This window comes from Eublepharis macularius, chromosome 15 (assembly GCF_028583425.1).
Source record: "Eublepharis macularius isolate TG4126 chromosome 15, MPM_Emac_v1.0, whole genome shotgun sequence".
Classification (NCBI taxonomy): Eukaryota; Metazoa; Chordata; class Lepidosauria; order Squamata; family Eublepharidae; genus Eublepharis; species Eublepharis macularius.
This window is the reverse complement of record NC_072804.1, coordinates 19,033,747-19,053,721: the sequence shown is the minus strand read 5'-3', so window position 1 is coordinate 19,053,721 and position 19,975 is coordinate 19,033,747. Positions and strand designations below refer to the sequence as shown.

The 19,975-nt window shown below is 42.0% G+C and overlaps 1 protein-coding gene across 1 annotated transcript in view; it reads right to left on the bottom strand.

Annotated features, from left to right (window-relative positions):
* Window positions 1-19,975, bottom strand: part of TAPT1 (transmembrane anterior posterior transformation 1) — a 71,483-nt gene that overhangs the window by 24,074 nt on the left and 27,434 nt on the right. Inside the window, 1 exon segment of the mRNA XM_054999616.1 lies at window positions 2,183-2,345. Coding sequence (XP_054855591.1) covers window positions 2,183-2,345 — 163 coding nt within the window.

Genomic DNA, 19,975 nt, shown 5'->3' with positions numbered 1-19,975 from the left:
GTTTGGTTGGTGTTTTTTGCTAGGTTCGGTTTTCTGTTGGCACAGAAGTTGGTTTGGTGTTCAATTGTGGGTTGTTCTTCTTTGGGGGGGTGTTGGGGTGCTTGGTCCATGTGTTTCTGCAGTGGGAGTCAGCTTGGAGTTTCCCCCCCCCCCCATAATAGGAACAAATGGAGTGGCTCAGAAGAACCTTGTTCAGGGGCCCACAGAATTTGACCCCGGGGTTCAATCTCCCTGAAAACTGAGGGGTCTTTAGAGGACAGCTAGGAGTAGGTCCCCCATGCAAATGGTCTTTGCTTGCAAAATGCCACCCCCATCCCCTGGATAGTCCCCAGAGTTTTCTCCATAGGGAATAATGGAGACTGGAGGTGGCGGAGGGCACCTCCTTTGGGAGGGGGCATAAAATCCCCCCCCAGGATCCCATCTTTATGAAACTTGGGGGGTTGTTAGAGGACAGCTAGGAGTAGGTTCCCTACTAATTTAGTCAAAAACAAACAAACCAGGCCACGGGAAAAAATCTGAATTGAGTTTCCCATAGGAAACAATGGCCAAATTTTACAAAATTTGCTCTGTAATACCGACCCAAAACAGAGAATCAATTTGGTATAATAACAATAATAACATTTGATTTATATACCGCCCCCTCAGGACAACTTAATGCCCACTCAGAGCCGTTTACAAAGTGTGTTATTATTATCCCCACGACAATCACCCTCTGAAGTGGGTGGGGCTGAGAGAGCTCCTAGACGCTGTGACTGACCCAAGGTCACCTAGCTGGCTTCAAGTGAAGGGGAATCAAATCTGGTTCTCTAGATTAGAGTGCCGCCATTCTTAACCACTATACCAAACTGAGGAATACTGAATTTTTTTCCAGTTTGGTTTACCGAACCGAATTTACCAAATGTTTTTCCTGTGCACACCCCAAGTACTTTCTGCCACTAGATCCACTGATACAGCATTCGATATACAGCTTGTTTTGGAGCGGATAGCACCCCCCTTTGGATTCAAATATGGAACTCAGAGAGCTTTTGGATCTATCAATGCTCCTACATGGCTCGGAGTGTTTTTGACTAGATTAACCTTGTGCACCAAAAGCAATCCTTCCTAGAGAAGGTGGACCTGGATAGTTATACATTCATATGCTATCTTTTTAAATTCACTTGTTACATCACTGACAATTTTAAATTCACCTGTTCCCCATAATACTCTACAATGAAGCAATAAAAAAAATTAAGGACAAGTAGCAATAATGTAACAAGTGGTGGGGTGGAAAGAATGGATGGCTTGGTCAAGGGGAGAGTCAAGTTCAATTCCCAGCTGAGCCATGAAATTCATTGGGTGATCCTGGATCCATCGCTCTCAGCTCCATCTACCTTTCTGGTCTGATGCAAGGGAAAAACGGGAGAACTGCCCTTAACTGGTAGAGGAGGGCTGGGATAGAAACGGAACCACAAAAACAGATGAGCATTTTTTGAAACTGAGGGGACTCTATGGCATGGTGATCTTCAATCTACAGGAGAAAGAAGGGTAAACCTCCTACCAGATGCCCTCAAGCACAAAAGTAGTTCTCTGAATTATGGACCCTATTTATAATACTCATAACAATTGGACTAAGAATATATTGTTGCATTGGAACAGTATAATCCACTTTCAGTACGAATATTTTTAAAATCTGTTAGTTTTAATTGGGCTACTTACAAATGCTACAAGGAACTTGAATATTAAAAAAGGTGAAACAAATATATTTACTGCTTTCCATTGTTCTAAATAAAATGAAGTACCATGGCAGAAGATACAATTCAGAATCTCCAGAATTTCAAAGCCCCAAATCATTGAAGTTGTTATGGAATGTTTTAAAAGGTAAAGGTGCAAGCACCGAGTCATTACTGACCCATGGGGGGACATCGCATCATGACTTTCCTTGGCAGACTTTTTATGGGGTGGTTTGCCATTGCCTTCCCCAGTCATCTACACTTTACCCCCAGGAAACTGGGTACTCATTTTACCGACTTCGAAAGGATTGAAGACTGAGTCAACCTTGAGCTGGCTACCTGAACCTGGCTTCCACCAGGATCGAACTCAGGTCGCGAGCAGAGCTTGGGCTGCAGTACTGCCGCTTACCACTCTGCGCCACGGGGCTCAAGAAACTGCACTTCAACAGGTGTTCTGATGTGGATGTGCTTACCTCAAGCATATTATAAATGATGTAGAGTTTGATGACAGACTGTCCCCTTATCAAGTGGTACATCATGGAATAATCAACATAGTGCATCATGAAGTAGCAGATCACCAATATAACGCCCTTGAAAATATCACACACCTGAGCAGGCTGCAGCAACCGCCGGTCACTAAAACACATGAAGTACACAAAAAAACCAGTTGTTTGCAAACTGTAGCTACATACAGCCAACATGAAATTATTTACTCCAAGTACATAAAGAAACTTCAAAGCCTTCCACTACAAAGCTGCACGGATTGTTAATGTTATCAGTTCTACACAGTTTTGCCTCCAGCTCACCTCTCACACCTAGGACCAGTGGCTCATTCTTTGATCGCCACTATGGGCCACTCACAACTTATTCTATTTATACAATAAGAAATGGAAAACGATATAAAAAGTAATTTGCAAGAGGAGAGCCAGCAAACCGTTTTTTGACATATCCAAATCATGATCAGCAAGAAGAGGCTTAACAAAATTTTAAGCCCAGCATTTTAACTGTAGATTTGCATTTGGGAAGCCAAAGAAATTTATTCACAGTTACAGCAAAGTAACTGTAGTACTGAAATATTCTCAAGAGATATGCTAAAGTAAAGCAGGGTGTTTTTTAAAAAAAAGAATCTGGAAATTAAATGTGTAAACATAATGATGTTCTACAAATAAATGCCGCTTTTTTTGGCGTGTTCATGCTAGTTGAACTTTACTTGGTCTGTATTTACCCCATTTTGTCTGCGACTGAATTTAACAGCTATTTTACCCGTTATACTTGGATATTATGCTCCCCATATGCCTGTTTTCCTGACTAAACAGATAAAACTCTTACAACAGAGAGAAGGAGGCATTTGTGATTAACTGAAGAACTGTGAGGAAGATCAGTGAGAAAGAAGATAAGAAAGACAAGAAAAACAGAGAGTTGGAGTATTAGACAAGTAAAGTATAATTCTAACAAGACTTTCAAACTTGAAATTTGATTACTCAGCACTGTTATAACGTCAGCTGAAGACTAAGTTATTTTATGTTTCCTCTCTTATTCACAAACTTTTCATTTTAATACTCATTTTTCTTTGAAAGTAAAAGTTTCAACACAGTCATAAAAGCGCAAGTACTGTGATCACACTCTCTTGCTTAGCATATCAAGTACACTTTTTCATCAGATGCTTTTTTGCTTTAAAAATCATGATTTGGCTTCTTCAAATTGGTTATAAAAATATTTTAATTATAGAGACAATTTAGTTTTCGCCTCCCTTTCGTTTCAAAAGAGAGACAGTGTGGAGTAGTGATTAGAGAACTGCAGTAGGTCCTAAGAAGATCTAGGTTCAAATCTACCCTCTGCTCTGAAGCTGGCTGGGTGTGCCTGGGCCACTCGCTCGTTCTCTCTCTGCATAACCGACCTCATAATATTGCTGCAAGGATAAAATGGGATGGGAGAATCATATATGCCATCCTGAGGTCCATGAAGAAACAACAGGATAAAAGTGTACTACATAGAATAAACTCATTTTGGCTGTAAATTTTCCCCTCCCCTAGCAAACTGTGATGAAATAGATAGTGTTATCCTTATCCCAGGGCTCCTCCCTGCCAAAATTCAGACAGACACCGGGGGATTCCGCATGATCGACTTTGATCGGGCTTTCTGAGCAGTCGTGCTGCAGTGGAGTCATACGAATCCACCACTCCCCGAGTCCACATTAAGGCTTTTGTTTCGCGTTGACATTTCATCTCACCATGCTCAAAGTCCATCGTGTGGAATTTGCCAGTATAAAAATCGATTCCTCATTGCTTTTTCCTGGGGAAGTGTCAACAGACGTGCTCTTCTTTATTGTTTTTATTTTAAAAAAAAAAAAAAACCGTTGCTACATATAAACATTGCATCAAACAAACACCAACATTTTTCTCAAAACACATGTTGTTACGTATAAACGTTGCATCAAACAAACACATCTGATAGGTCAGAGCATTTCCCGCCAATATCGTGGAATGAGTATTGGTTATTGACATTTGGAGGGGAAATGACCCTGCTTTCCCTCTGCCTCAGAAGCTGTCAGCTGTCAGCGAGCAACAAGTAACAAATCTGGCGCATTGAAAAACTGACCCGTTATTGGGCAGCTGTTGTCATGTGAAACAGGATATGTTTCTGCACAGACATGTAGAAACGTTGCAACGTTTTTAATATTTTTTTTTAAAAAAGAGAAACAAGAGAGGAAGGGAAAGGTAGTGGGTGTGGCTTGGAAAACGTGATCAACCAATCAAATTTAGTCGATTCGAAGGGCAGGAGAAAAGGGCAAGGGTGGGGAGAACATCGGATAAAGAATTCCGCATGATTAAAATCCCTAATCTGCTGCGAATGGACAAATAAGTTGGGGGAAAGCGGGATGGAAAAAAACCAGACAACACCTGCAGTGACTTCGAAGCTGCTGCTAGGATCGCCTTCCCACGTGTGGAAACGCAAAAAAAAAATCGAGGTCATTTGGAAGCTGAACCGCAGAAAAACACTAGTGGGGAATCACCCACCATTTCCATCTTCATGTCTTCTGTGCTGTTCCACATGCGCAAGCCAGCCGCAGAAAAGATTTCCAGAGCTTTCTAGAAAACGAGGACCGCCCCTCCTCCCTTTGGCGCTTTTCTGCCAAAAACATCAACTGATCAGGAGAAGGGGCACTATTCCCTCAGTTCTCTTTTTGCCACGGCAAAGAGTGGATCTCCACTGCGGTTCTGTTTTTTCCTCATGTATCCTCCAGGCTGAGGAGACTCATTTCTCTTTAAAGGTTTTTTTAAAAACTGTCTATAGTCATTCTGATGAAGAATAAAACTACATTTAAAGAAGAAAAGTTTCTGTTTTTTCCTTTGTCGTTATGGCTCAAGAGTGGCCTCTTCAAAACTGTGCCAGCTGCGTTTTTAAAATGATGCTGGAAGACATCAATTCTGTGCCTAATCTGCCTGGGGACTGCAAGAGAGAGCTGCCTGCTCTTTCAGCCACCAATTTACTCCAAAGGCATGATCCGACAGAGCCTCCTCAGCACAGCCCTTGCTCAAAGGCTGCGCGGCCTGGCATAAGCCAGATGGAAAGCACCTGCCCCCCGCCTGGCACCCTGGATCACCAAAGGATGAGTCCAGCAGCGCAGCCTCTCACAGTCTCCTCACAATGGCTCTTGCTGAAAGGCTCTGGGTTTGCACCAGCCTGAATAAAGTTATCTGGCTCCTTCAGTTCTGAAGAGAGAAGCCCAGAGGTATGGCCTGGCAGAGCTCTCGGTTCCTTTGGAAATGTGCCTGCCTGACTCAAGGAATCCCTCCTCCTCCCAGACGGTCCTTGGTTCTGAGGTGCAATAATAACATAACATTCGACTGATATACTGCCGTACAGAACAACTTAATGCTCACTCAAAGCAGTTTACAAAGTATGTAGTTGTTACCCTCACAACAATCACCCTGTTAGGTGGATAGGCTGAGAGAGCTCTAGAAGAGCTGTGACCAACCCAAGGTCACCCACCTGGCTTCAAGCAAAGGAGTGGAGAATCAAATGCGGTTCTCCAGATTAGAGTCCTGCCGCTTCTAACCACAACACCAAAGAGCAGCTTGGAACCATCAACTTAATGACTGGGGCTCCACAGCTGCTTCTGTTTTAACAAAGATGATAAACCTGCAGCTCTCGGCCCAATGCTTTTTGAAGGCAGTTTTTCCCCCTGTCTATTCCGTGTATGGCCACACTCCCTTTTCCCTACCAGGGAACGCTGCTGGCTCTTCCCACGGTTCTCAGTCTCATTGCTGTTAAGATTCAACAGTCATGTAGGAATGTACAGAGTGTCTCTTTTAGAGAATACAGAGAAAAGAACACAAGGCTTAGCACAAACCCTCCCTAGCAGTCCTTCAGCCAGTTTACACAGACATGAGTAAAACCTGGGCTAGAACTGCTCCAGATACTAGTATCCTCGGACTAACATAAAACATGAAGCAAACTTGACTGCATTACGATGACTATTGCTGTTTCAACTGTGTCCAATCTGGCTCTGGAGTCATTCCTATATGACACTGTTTCTAAAAAGAGCCAGATCAATATACTGGTTAGTGCACTGAGCTAAGATCTGGAAAATCCAGGTGCAAGCAGGCCTCCTCCTCCTCCACGTGCAAAAATATCAGACGTTTATATGTCCAGTATTTTAACTGCTCCTCCCCCCCACCAACAGTTCGATACAAAAATCAGACTGTCTGGGGGGGGGGAACTGGACACCTGTTAACTCTAGTCACCATTTGGGTCTATGTGAACTCCACACCCATGTTTTTAAAGGATGTCTTGTGTTTCTACTCAGAATGGGTGTTTCAGGGCAAGAAGTTGTTCTTGACACACAACTTTTTCATTAAGTTGGTCGCTGTCAGGACCCCTACTGCAATCCTTTAGCAAACTTATACTTCATTCCCGAGGTCATAGTTATTGTTGGTCTGTAGATTAAATAACACTTCATCTCTAATTCAGTCACTGGACAGTGTGAATGCTGTAAACTGTTAATCTAGGCAGGAACCAGAATTCCCCTGCTGAATTTCTTTTTAAGCAGATAATCAACAGGTCTTTATGATCTTTTTACCACCTCTTTTAAAGGGAGCATGACACATATTTTAATCCTAACCTGGAGCATCATGGGTTTTGGCTTTGAAGGGGTATAAATTGAGGCCATTGAACATCTTCAATGGCAGATTCCCTCTGGATAGAGCAAGATAATTGGCTGGTAACTCTCTAAGGACTAATATATATTTAATATGAACTTATGTTCGGCTTACTCCTTCAGATATTTGTGTCTTTCACAGCCTGTAACTGTAGTGTGTGTGACAAATTTCTTTAATTTGGGCTTGTGTTTCTCTTTTTAAAAAGTAGTGGCTATTACTGTGAGTTCGCATAGAGACTATGAATTCCTCAGTGCAGATGGACATCACTCTAGGAGGAGGAACAGGCTTGCTATCAAATCTTTAACAGCGACTTCCTCCTTTTCTTAAAATAACTTGGTGACTAAGGTACTGCACATGTTTTACATGTGCAACAGGCCAGGTTGTATCTCTGGCACTTCCTACTGAAAGACTCTCTGGTGCCAAACAGGTGAAAAACCCTTTCAACTCATTTCTCTCTCCTCATCGGTGATTTACTCTACAAGAGAAAGTAAAAATCCAGTGGTCGGTTGCCTTGTTCACCGTTCACAGGATTCCTACAATTCTTTTTCACATCTGCGTTGCATTGGGGGCACAGACCCAAGGTATTCCACACCTCTCCTCTCAGCGAAGGTTGCCTGCTTTCCCATTAATTCAGCTCAGTCCTCCCACGGAGACAGAAAAGGGGTGTTATTTTTTAGTGCTCCTTACTTGTTGAAGAGGGGGGGGAGTCTATTCGGGGGGGGGGTATTGTACCCCTTATAGTTTTGCTCAGCTGTCTTATTCATACATCACTCTAACCTCCCTGCAGAGAGTCTCCCCCTGCTGTTCAAGATGCAAACTGCAAGAACTGCAATGCCGTGGCTGTTTATGAAGTGCACTGCAACGAGGGTATCTCACCTGAGGCTGTGATACAGTTTTTTCTCTGCTGTGTTCATTGTTGGTTATTATTTATTAACCTTTTCCAGGGCAACTTCCATTTTTGTCCTACTAGTTGAAATAGTTTCCCTTTATCTTCCCAGTCTTAGTCAAGCCACATTTTATCAAGATAGTTCAGCTTTTTCACTTTCACAACTGCACTTCCTGTGTTTTTACATACTTTTATGTGATCCCTTGGCAGAATTTGGTTTTTGGGTTAATTTTTTCTTCTTTCCTAGAAGGAGCGTATGTGCACTATTTCCATACTGCCAGCACTCTTCTTCCCAGGTGATGATGCTGTGCCTCTGAGAACTAGTCCCGTCTCAGGGGCTTTCCCTGCAGTATGGGGACTCAGCTACGAAGGTGTGTCTCCAGGTGGCTTCTGGACTTTTGCAAAATGACTTTGTCATACTACTGCTACTGCTACTTTCACCTAGAGTACTAGATGTACCTTACTTTTCTGTGTCTTTCGTTTTACTGCAAATTCTCCATGTCATTGCAGTGCACTGCAATTATATTTTCCTCAACTGACCGCCACCAACTCCTAGATACTCTGATTGGAAGCATGAGCTATTTGGCATTGCCACACATTGTGACAGTCCATGGTCTGTCTTTTTGTTTGCTCCTTTGCTGCCAGAGGGGAACCCCCCCCCCCATCATTGAGGAATGCCCTTGCTGATCTATCTGTTTTTGTGTTTGTTCCCCCGTTTTTGCTGCATAAACTGCTAGGTTTTTATGGTGCACGCTATCCATCCTCTCTTTAGCCCCATCACATCCGCTTCATTGTTGTTATGCTGGCGCAGCTCTGCTATGTTTTCACTCCCACCGACGACTCCAGCAGTTTCGGTCATCTCCTTTTCCTGCGCTATAGCAGTAGTCTCAGAGGTGGCAACTGCCACTCCTTGACTACCATATCTTGTACCTCTAAATGGGAAAGAGTCTCTACTGAGGCTGTAGCAGAACTTGAACCCTACTTCTTATGATATTGATTATGTTGGGGACTCAAACACAAAACTTTCATCATCCTTATTGGATATCCAAAGACATTCCAAGTAGGGGTATAACTCCTCGTTAATTTTTTGCACCTCCCTGGTGCTTCATTTTTAGAGTGCAGCACTTCCACTTGTGGAATGAGGACATTGTGAGTTCTAACCCATGTTCCCCATTTACAAAGTTTCACAATGTTAAGGTGTCCAGTGCCCCGGCCAGGATTCCCTACCAGGAGTTGGCTTTCAAATCCAAAGTCAGTTGGTGGAGAACTCCACTTTAAAGCAAAAGTGGAGTATGGAGACAAGGGGGAATTACATTTTTCTTCCTTCCATACTACCTTGCTGTTTTTCTATTGAGCTTAGCCTTGTTCTCCCAGTTTGACTATGATGCTATAAATTAACTGGGCTGGAAGAAAAATACTCCAAGCATCAGAGAACAGCAAAGGAGAGCGCCAAAGAGGGCAGGGGTTAATCCCCCTCGCCTACAGATTCCCTTTTTATGAGTTACTTAAGAACTAAACCTCCCACTTTTTAAAAAAATGAATGGTAGATTTGTGCAAACATACAAGGATCCTCCCCACTCTCCACATTAACATCTAATTTGGCCCTTAGTTTAATTTTTAAAAGATTACTAGTTTATTCCCCCTACCAGAATGTTAGCAACCTTTTAAAAAGGAAACAGAAATAAATAAATTCAAAAATTAAAGGTAGTTTTGCAAGGCAGACAACAGGCCAACTCCTCTTGTTTGGAAACACCTCCACTTTTAGCAAGGTCACAGGAGAAGTAGCTTTACGGGAAGTGCAACCACCCTTCATTCCTGCCCCGTGCTTACAAAAGCACAAATCCTCAGCCTTGTTGAATCTGTTGGCACTTTTGGAATTTTGAAATCAGGCAGCAGATGCCACCCAAAATGGCTGCCATGGGAGACACAGCCAATCACAAAATGCTCACGATGCCGGCGGCTCTTCCTTAATGGGCACTCCAGGAAGACACAAAGGTGATGCCTCCTGGACACTTCGGAAGCACTTCCTGTCCCAGTGAGTGGAGGAAAGTCAAGACAGGCTCTTTCTTTGTTTTGGGGAGGAAAGAAGTGATCTCCAGAAAACCACACTGGTAAACACAATATCAGGGATTACTACCCTAACGAAATGGAACAGGTAAGCTTCCTCCTATACAGGGTAATTCCTGTTGTCCTAAAACATTCAACAACACTGGTGTGCAGTCAAAGAGCACAACTGTCCTTCATGTTCATCCTACATTAACAGCAGACTAAATCCGTGGAATTGCTGCTCTGATATCCAGTTCCGGCCCATGTCCCATCACAAAGCTCAGCAACGACCACGATCCGCCTGCATCCCAGGCATTCCGTTTACGAGCCAATGAAAAACAACCAGGCTATGCAGAGAAGTGCTATTTATGGATATTACTCCTACTCGCAATTATCAGGTTCTCTCTCCCTCAGAGACCCAAGAGTTGGATCCAGTTACCAGTTCCACTGGAGAAACAAGGAGGGTCCTCTCTGACCATCAAACAAGTTAGGCTGGGGATCACTGAACATGCACAGACTGAAGTGATGTGGGGCAGGGACTGCAGTAAGGCAGGTAACCAGATGAGATTGAGTGAAAAAGCTGGCTGGACCCAACTCTAAAACGCAAGCACCTTGGTACCCTTACTACATGCCTGGGATTAAGCAACCAGGTATTCAACAATTTTTCTAACTGGGTATTTATTGTAGGCTGTCAATCCTATGTCATGTTTCTAAAGCTTCAGGAAAAAGTAAGGATAGAAAGTCAAACAAATTCCATTTTAAAAATGAAACTGCCCTCTAAGGAGATGCATGAATCCACTCATCTTTGGATCTGTAACACTCGTTTGTGATGCAGATCAAGGTTTTCTAAAGACCACATCAATGAACTTTCAACAGACTGTTGCCAGAGCTACCTTTATTATAAACCTTAATTTTAAGTAAATGCTGGACAAGTGGCCCATAATCAGGGCTCTGACGCCATCTGCTGGTGAAGAACATTTGCACATGCAGTAATGAAGAAACACAAGACTACGGTCCCGAGAACTCACGTATCATTTCCACCATTTAATTTAATTTAAAACATCTTCCCAGGATAACATCTCTAAGTGGGAGAGATCCAGAGGAGTTAGCCGTGTTAGTCTGTAGTAGCAAAATAGTAAAGACTCCAGTAGCACCTTTAAGACTAACAAACTTTACTGTAGCATAAGCTTTCGAGAACCAGAGTTTTCTTCATCAGATGCATGCATGTGGTTCTTGAAAGCTTATGCTACAGTAAAGTTGGTTAGTCTTAAAGGTGCTACTGGGTTCTTTACTAAGTAGGAGAGGGATCAGTTTTACTCCTCCAAATCTCCCCTCTTGGTGGTTTGGGGTGGGGGGCAGTTTGAATATTATTCATTCACAAGTTTATAAGTTCATACTGTATCTACTGGGTGTTTTACAACAAAGGCTAACACAACACAAATCATGGAAACAAAGTAAGTGACACATCACAGCCAAATGACAGAAGCAGTCTTGTTCTATAAGAAACTGCAAAAACCTTTGCACTCAAAATGGGAGAAGGGTGAGAGAGAGGAAAAAAACCATGAAACTACATGCACACTTTTTTCTTTGTTGCACGTTTGCTGCCATCAGCCACTTTCTCTCCCCACTGGAGTTGGGTGACATGCTCCACCCCCTCACACACACACTCACTTTTTGCACTAGATACCACAATGAGAACTGCAGGCAAATCTCAATAGCTACATGGTGTTGTATTAAGCATATGATATTATGATCAACAAAATGATGATGTGATCTCCTACTCTTGCATCTTTTAGACAAACGTTTTAAAAAATGGTGCAACAGCAAGAAAAACATCAGCAACTTTGTGACAGCCTGAAAAAAAAAACCTGACTTACTAGGAGGGGGGAGGTATCATGGCTTACCACTAGTACAGACCAGAGGCCCTCTAAAAGAGAACAGCCACATACTAGCAGTAAGAGGGGAAGGCGGTTGTCCCTCCAGAGTCACTGGTTGGCTACTGCGTGAGAGAGGATGATGGACTGGCATCCTGCAGGGCTCTGTTTATGGTATTAAGGTGAACCTCCCATTGGCAGGGAGTTCCACAGTTTTGGTATCTTTATAGAGAAGCCTTTACTTACTGTGCTGATCAACTGTCATGTCACAGGTGATGGGGGCACAAAGAGGAGGAACTGGAGTTTGTGAATATCACATACAGAAAACAAGGAGCATCTGCACTGAACGTTATTCAGTGAGTGCAGGAAAACGTCAAGGTTGCAGGTGCGTGGTGATCCACCCCGGCTAAATAGGTGTATCAAAGACATCATCAAAAATGAGAGAACCTCCTAGCTACCCGTGCCAAACAGAGTTACACTGATTAGCCATTTATCAATTCCCTGGAGTGATATCCACACTTTGAGGGCAGACTGCATAGAGAAATGGCTCTATAGTCTTGCCTTTTAGAATAGTGCTTACTGAAGTGCAGGTGATACTGTCCCTAAAGTGCAACCACTTACCACAGATGGATGGATATTGCAGTGGGGGTGTTCCAGATAACGTAACAGATTGGTGTTAAAAAAATATATGCAACAACTAAAATTAAGCTTCACCCCTTTGTTTGGTTTTTAGCATCTAGCCTGGTACAAAGTTCTGGAGAACTCAAAAGTTTGCACACTGTTTTGTATTATTTTCACTTGGTCCTAATTGATGGAATTACACAGCTTTTGTTTTTGGATCATCCCGGAAAGATTTACATATTTTCTTCTTCTGCCTACAGCCTATGTATGCTGTGCAAGCTTTTGAGTTCTCCAAAGTTTTGCATCAGGCCGGATGCCTGCTCAGGTTTCTCCTGGTCCATCTCTGGTTCCATCAGGTCATCTCTCATCTGTCTCCTCTGGCAACTCCACTCCCAAAACAAAATGTGGCATCCTACCATAACATCTGCAACAGCCTCCCAGGTACCAAAAGAGGTAGAGGAACACCTTTTTTAGTATTAATAAAGTCAACTTTGATTTTTAAAAGCTTACCTATATCTTTAAGGAATTTAATAGTAAGCAACATTTTTGCTATTTTAAAAAAACTGTACTGAGACAATGGTTAGAAACAATTTCATTTATTTTCTATTCCACAAAATTTACACCCCGTCTAAGTAAGGTAAAGGTAGTCCCCTGTGCAAGCACCGAGTCATTGCTGATCCACGGGGGGGGGGACGACATCCCATCACGACATTTTCGTGGCAGACTTTTTGTTACGGGGTGGTTTGCCATTGCCTTCCCCAGTCATCTACACTTTACCCCAGGAAACTGGGTACTCATTTTACCGACCTCAGAAGGATGGAAGGCTGAGTCAACCTTGAGCTGGCTGGCTACCCCGTCTCTCTGCCCTCATATCAGCCACCAAGGCAGCTAACAAATTAAAACATTAAAATCATGTCTTGAAAACCAACACAAACTGTCAGGGTCTTGGCATGCCCTGCCATACTTCAGGGGCTTGACAACCCCCTGACCTGAAAGCGCCAGAGCCTGGGCCAAGGACTGGATTCTAATGGGCACTGTGCCCTTGTGTTAGAGACAGCTCCAGCTGTCTCCTCTGTCTCTGTCCTGTGAAAGCGTACAGAGAAGCGGGGCCCTCCTGATCTTACCTGCCTGTCTCCTGCGAAGAAGAACTGCTGTCATGGATACATAACCTTGGAACTCCTGAACTTTCTAAAACATCCTCTTTGCTATCATTCTAAATTGCTTTGCTTTTGCTTATATTTACACACCGCAGCTATTGGGGGATGGGAAGTGGGAACCTAGACTAGGCTGGCAGCTAAGGGAGGTGGGATCTGGGCTGTACTTAGAATTCAATTTAGACTTGAGGCTTGGTGCAGAATTTCATTCCTGGCAATGCATCTGTAATGGATTGTTGAACTAGTAGACTATCAATAAAGCTTTAACCCATACAGTTCTGGACTCATGCAGTGAAGTCACTGAGATCTACCTGGCAGAACCTTACACAAACACATCCTTCAAAAAACCAGAGGAAAAAGACATATAAAAACAACGTCAAAACATGAATGAAACAAGCTGTACTTTTATTGCAAGCGTGGGAAGTTAGGTATGAACAATACTCATAAGCGGTGGAGGAATACAGATGCAGAAAGCCGACCCCCTTCCACCTTGACCAATGCCTGCGTGGAAGTTCTGCATCCCCGAAGCCTGAGGACCTTCTCGCCTCACTTTGCCCGAAGGGAGGTGCTGCCACTCTGCTGGGCTACACATGCTGAAAATCAAGGCTATTCTCTAGAAGCCTAATCTACTTTAAGAAAAACACCCTTGATTGTTATTCTTGGCAGAAAAGTGGTCAGAAATTAATAGGTCTTGCAGAGTCCCAGAGAAATGGCAGTCAGTTACTTAATTCTAAGCACGCCTGGTTCAGAAGCTTCCTGCTTTGCTTAAATGCGCTCTCAAGAGCTGCCTCGTTTGATTTCTTCCTCAAACATTAATAATTTGAGAATTCATGAGCTAAATGTTTAGATGCAACCTGTATTTTAATGGCACACTGGCAACATCATGTATAAATCAGACCACTTCTTGTCTGGAAACACATGAACCGTGCACATGAGCAGCATTGGTGGGTTAGGACTGTGCATTGTGCCTTGCAAAATATGTAAATGTGGCCACAGACCCGAGTTTGCAGCCACAGAACGCAGGAAACGACGCCTTTCAAAGCAGGATTCTTGGTAGTCTGACACTTTAAAGCATGCACATTGTACAGGAAACGTTTTAAACACAGGAGTTCCTTCCATTTGTCCGCATTTGTGATTAACAAAACTACACGTGCACACAGAGAGCCACAAGTACATGCTAAGACAGAAAAATCAACACCAACCTCGTTCTTAGGCCTTGCTGACCGCTGTCTCAAAAAAAAAAAAAAAAGGCAAAATGAGAACCTGCACAACAGTTCCAACATGCTTTCCCTACAGACATTTTATCTCAAAAATAATCCGGTGATGTCATTGAGGAAGGAGATTTTTTAAAACACAGTAGGATGTGTTTTTAAAAATCATCTCCCTTTGGATCAACCCCTGACTTCGACAATAAAGCCTTCGACAATAAATCCCTGACTGTTCATTCAATATAACTGAATTTCTCTGAATAGCAAATTGAGCCACACGTAAACTGGTAGTGTTTATGACAAAGGCCTCAGACTCTCTGTCATATAGTATTTTTATTTTTAATGTTTTATTTTTGCCATGTGAAAAGATCATATATATTCAGGAATAAAAAGAAAACTATATATATTTTATCTAATGTGGCAGCGGTATTCTATAGTTTAAATAATGTTTTCAGGCTAAACTGCAATGTTTTAATTTTGTTTAAAGCAAAATTCCAGAGGATTAAAAAAATATCATTTGGCAACTGCAACAAAAAGTGTTCCAGATATTCTTCACTAATATGGGCCTACAACATGCAAAACACTTTTTTGTGTGTATCAACTTTTTATATGCAACTATTTTTTTATTTAAATTTGAACTATATTCCTAGCCCACAATTTTTTTTACTACCATAGATACTAAAAAAAAATTCTATGTTAGCTATTTGGCCATCAAAACTGACACACAAACTCGTTTCCTGATGGGCCTCTAGAGATGTCGTTTTTCCATTTCACCCCCATCCTACGGACTTTCAAAAAAACCTTTCCCAGAGAAAAACTGGAATTTGGGGAATGACTGAAAAAACTCCAACGAAATATTTCCTCTTTCAGAATGAGTGAAATGCTTTTTAGAATAAGGTTTTACTAACTCAAATTGTGTTGTACAAAGGTATGCGAGCCAATCTACAACATTAGAAAATTACTCCTGCACATACTATACATACACCACAGATCTTAATGGGGCTAATTTTGTAAACGATTAATATGCCATGATCTGTGTGATAAACTATTGAAGATCAAGTTTATGCGCCACTGCACTTTTGTTTGTTTACTATAAAATCTGCGTGTTAGATTTTAAACTTCGTGCCTCTCTAATAACAAAAACTAAGGCATGTGTGTTAAGGAAGCGCGGAGGGTGCAGCAAGTTCTAGCTTTCCCTCTCGTTAATAGTGGGTCCATTCCAAAAAATGCTTATAGAAAAATAAGGTATTTATACTTTTAAATTTAATTGCTCTACCAAGAAGTACAATTTTATATGCTAAAAGATGCATATTACGTTGTTACGTTTAAAGTTGACAACAAAGTAAGGATTATGTATGTTCCAAATTTTTTTCAAAATGTCTGGGTTTTTCCCCCATGGCTTCAACATTTCCAGAAATTTTACATCTCTGTGTTCCTGAGGTTGATTTTTACTTACTCCTTGAGCCTGGCAGTGCAATCCTAAACAGAGCTACTCCAGGCTAAGCTCACTGATTCCAATGGGCTTAGACTGGAGTAACTTCTGCAGTTATAATTGCACTGTTCGCTGTTTACAAACCAGGTACATCACGCCAGAAGATTTCAAAGTTCAAACTTCCAATAAAACAGGGGAAATGGCATGGTTTGTCTGGAAATTTGCTTGTTATGCTCTCCTTAAATTTAATATGAGAACATGCTCTGATTTAGCCATTTATTTCCACATTTGGGGAAGAAAAGGAAGATAAGCTCTATCATATAGATGACATTAGCTTTCCTCCAAAATCTCTTTTCACTTGTAGATTCTGGAGCAACTTATAAATACTAGCAGGGCTTTTTTTCACGGGGAACGCGGGGTAACGGAGTTCCAGAACCTCTTGAAAATGGTCACATGGCTGGTGGTCCCGCCCCCTGATCTCCAGACAGAGGGGAGTTGAGATTGCCCTCCGCGCCGCAATGCGGCATGGAGGGCAATCTCAACTCCCCTCTGTCTGGAGATCAGGGGGCGGGGCCACCAACCATGTGACCATTTTCTCTGAGGGCAACCCACTGAGTTCCACCACCTCTTTCCCCAGAAAGAAAGCCCTGAATACTAGTATATTGATTGATAGTTTGGTTTTTCCTACATAATAGAACAATCTATGATTTTATGTGGAGAGGACATTTTAGAAGATAGGATAAAAGAAAAATCAGGATTTACTCACCACGGAGAAGTCCCATGTGACAGATATCACATTCCATCCTATAAAGGAATTGAAAGTGCTCTTCCCTTCAGTCTGATTTACAAGAAATAAAAGAGAAAGAGAGAGAAAGAAGGTTGTAATGTTGCTACTCTAGGTATGTTGACCATCATGGAAAAAAGAGGGGAAGTGTTTCTGAACATTTTTCTTGTTTTTCCCTCATGTAGAACATATAATGGTAGCAGGAAAAATATTTTCCCTCCTTCGTAATGAAAGGTATGAATCGTACTGACCTAATCAAGAATTTGGGGGTAATAAATGGTGATACTATACCCTCAGCCTCAGCAAAAAGAAATTAGATCTAAGTTTGGCAGATCCTCAAAATTTTCTCAAAAGTTGGACTATGAGAAAATATAGAAGACTGTATTTCTAAACGGCTTATATTTGTTAAAAGTCTCTTACTACCATTTCTCTGTGAAATTAAATAGAAAATGTTCACGCTATCTACTGGAGGACTCAGAACTCTATAGTCTCCAACAAGGACAACACACAAACAAGATACCGCTGCAGACAACAGTATACATGCACTTGATATACAGGATGCAGACTAATCCAAATAAAGGATTGCATGAATTAATTTATATCTTTGGGACAAGTTAATATAACCTGCATTCACAAGTCCTTAAAGCAAGATAATCTTGATTGAAAGAAAATATAATCTTAATTAAGGACTATCTTTTCCCCAAAAGAAATAAAAAGGTTTTGGTGGTGGTGGTATCACTGGCTAGCTAACATTTGGGTCTGTAATGTTCAGTTCATGGTAAAAATGAGTATAGTGTGCAGCGTGTCCTTCCAGGACAGTTAATAAATATACCTTTAATAAAACAGATGTAAACTGCCCACAACTCGCAGGGGAGGCCAGGGCATATAATAATAACCAAATGAATCTGTAATGAACACTCGTCCATTTTTCCCCAGACAACAGCTTCCCTGAAGGGTGCCTTAACACAGCTAAACAATGCAAGTGACATGAGTCAAGTCAGCAGTCCCCCGACCCAACTCAGTCTCACTTACACAGGGGGACTCAACTTAGAAAGTCCTTTGATGGTTCCATGCTGCTTTGGACCCCACAAAGGGCAAGGAGGTCCTTCCTCACCCTTTGCAACGTTCAAGGGCAGCAGACCACTTTTTTAAGTGAGTTCCCCTGTGTACCTGTGATTGCAAGCTGGGGTGAAGGCCTATCAACTTGACTCGTGTCACTTGTATCGTTTAGCTGGGCCCTGGGAGTGGGACTCCACACATCACCGTATCACTTCCAGACTCCAGTCGGCGATCTAGACTAGAAGGGCCTGGCACAGCATCAGAGCTTCTGGAGTTTAGATGTGCTGAATAACTGACACGCTGTATTTGGCAGTGACCTTAAATATTTAGGCAAAAAAAGACCACCGGTAAGTCTTCGTTCCATGATTTCAGTATCGAAAAAACAAGCCAGTCGCTAATTCTGGCACAACAGAAACAAAGATGAAACATATATACACAATTAGCTCAAATGACCCATACGTGTCTTTCAGGCAGGCTTGTCAAAAACAGCCCCTGCCCCAGCCAAATTAAGGCCAAGATAAAAGAATCTAAGCTATGAAGGAATCTCCCTGATTCTCTCTCTCTCTCTCTCTCTTTTAGGTGGGGAGGGGGTGCCCTCGCCTGAGAGATCAGATGCTGCAATAGGACTCCATGCCAAGCCCCTATTAGTATCTCACACCATCCGTGGTGCTGCGAATAAGGATTAGCCTGGAAAGAAAAAGGACTTTTATGCTTCCAAAGGTTTGAGGGAATATAATCTCGGTTTTGAACAATTTAGAAGAGAAGAGAATAAATGAAGTGCAAAACAAAGGATGGAGGTATAGGAGACAGTCTCTCTGCTGAGATCTTGAAAAAAACAAACAGAATGAAGGGAAGAGCACTTTTAGTTCTACATAGAATGGAATATGATGCTGCAGCTATAGGAAGGCCTTTCATACAGCCCAAACAAGTCACAGGGAGGAGGAATACCCACACAAAACAGGAAGGGGAAGACAAGCAACCATCTGCTGTTACCAGACTTTGTTATTTCAGCTATTTGTTATTTCAGTTATTTTGTTAAGCATACTTATGCGTGTGTACTTGAGATGAACTGCAGTTTTCTTTTGCATTTTTAACACTTAAAACATGACAAACTGACAAGTCGAAAAGCATTAAACCCCTTACTATAGACAAAATATAGACTTATAATGCATTGTAACATAAGACTGAAGAACATAACCATTTAAAAGCATGAGTGAAACTCACTGCTGATCGGCGAGAAGCAAAACCCCTCACAAAAAAGGTACCCTAAACCCACTGGCTTCAATGGGTGTGTCTCTGCTTAGGTGTGTGACTCAATGGACTTTTTTTTTAAACTGACAATCCCATTAAAGTCAATGGGAACACTGACACCAAGTCTATTGCATCTGGATTGTACCTATGCCATTGTTTCCATACCCTTGGGCATACCAAAATCTTATCCACTGACTTCAGTGGCAGATTTATTTTCAATCCTATACTGGCTGTGACTTGCAACCCCAGTGTTTGAGTGTCTCTAGCATAGATCATTCCTGTTTCTACAACTAGGAAGATGAAAGTTAATTTATAAGGCAGTTATTCTATAAAGTAGGTAATTAATAATATTTCCTTCCTTCTGTTAGGAGACTTAATAAGGTGATGTTCACATTATCCACCCAATGATGCTGAAATGAAATCCTGCCCTCAAGTTATAGCTGACTTACAGCAACCCCTGGTGGAGTTTTCATGTCAAGAGACTAACAGAGGTAGTTTGCCTGCCTCTGCAACCCTCGTCTTCACTGGAGGTCTCCCATCCAATTACTAACCAAGGCCAACCCTGCTTAGCTTCTGAGATCTGACAAGATCAGGCTCTCCTGGGCTATCCAGGTCAGGGTGTCCAGTGATGTTATGGTTAATGAAATACCACCTGCTGTGGTTTACACCCCAAGTCTTTCAGTAGGTTGTGACTAATTTTGCCAGGAATTATTGCAGTGCAATCTGATCACATTTATTTAGGAGTACTAAAATGAGAAAATCGGGGTTACTATCATAATGGTAATTCTA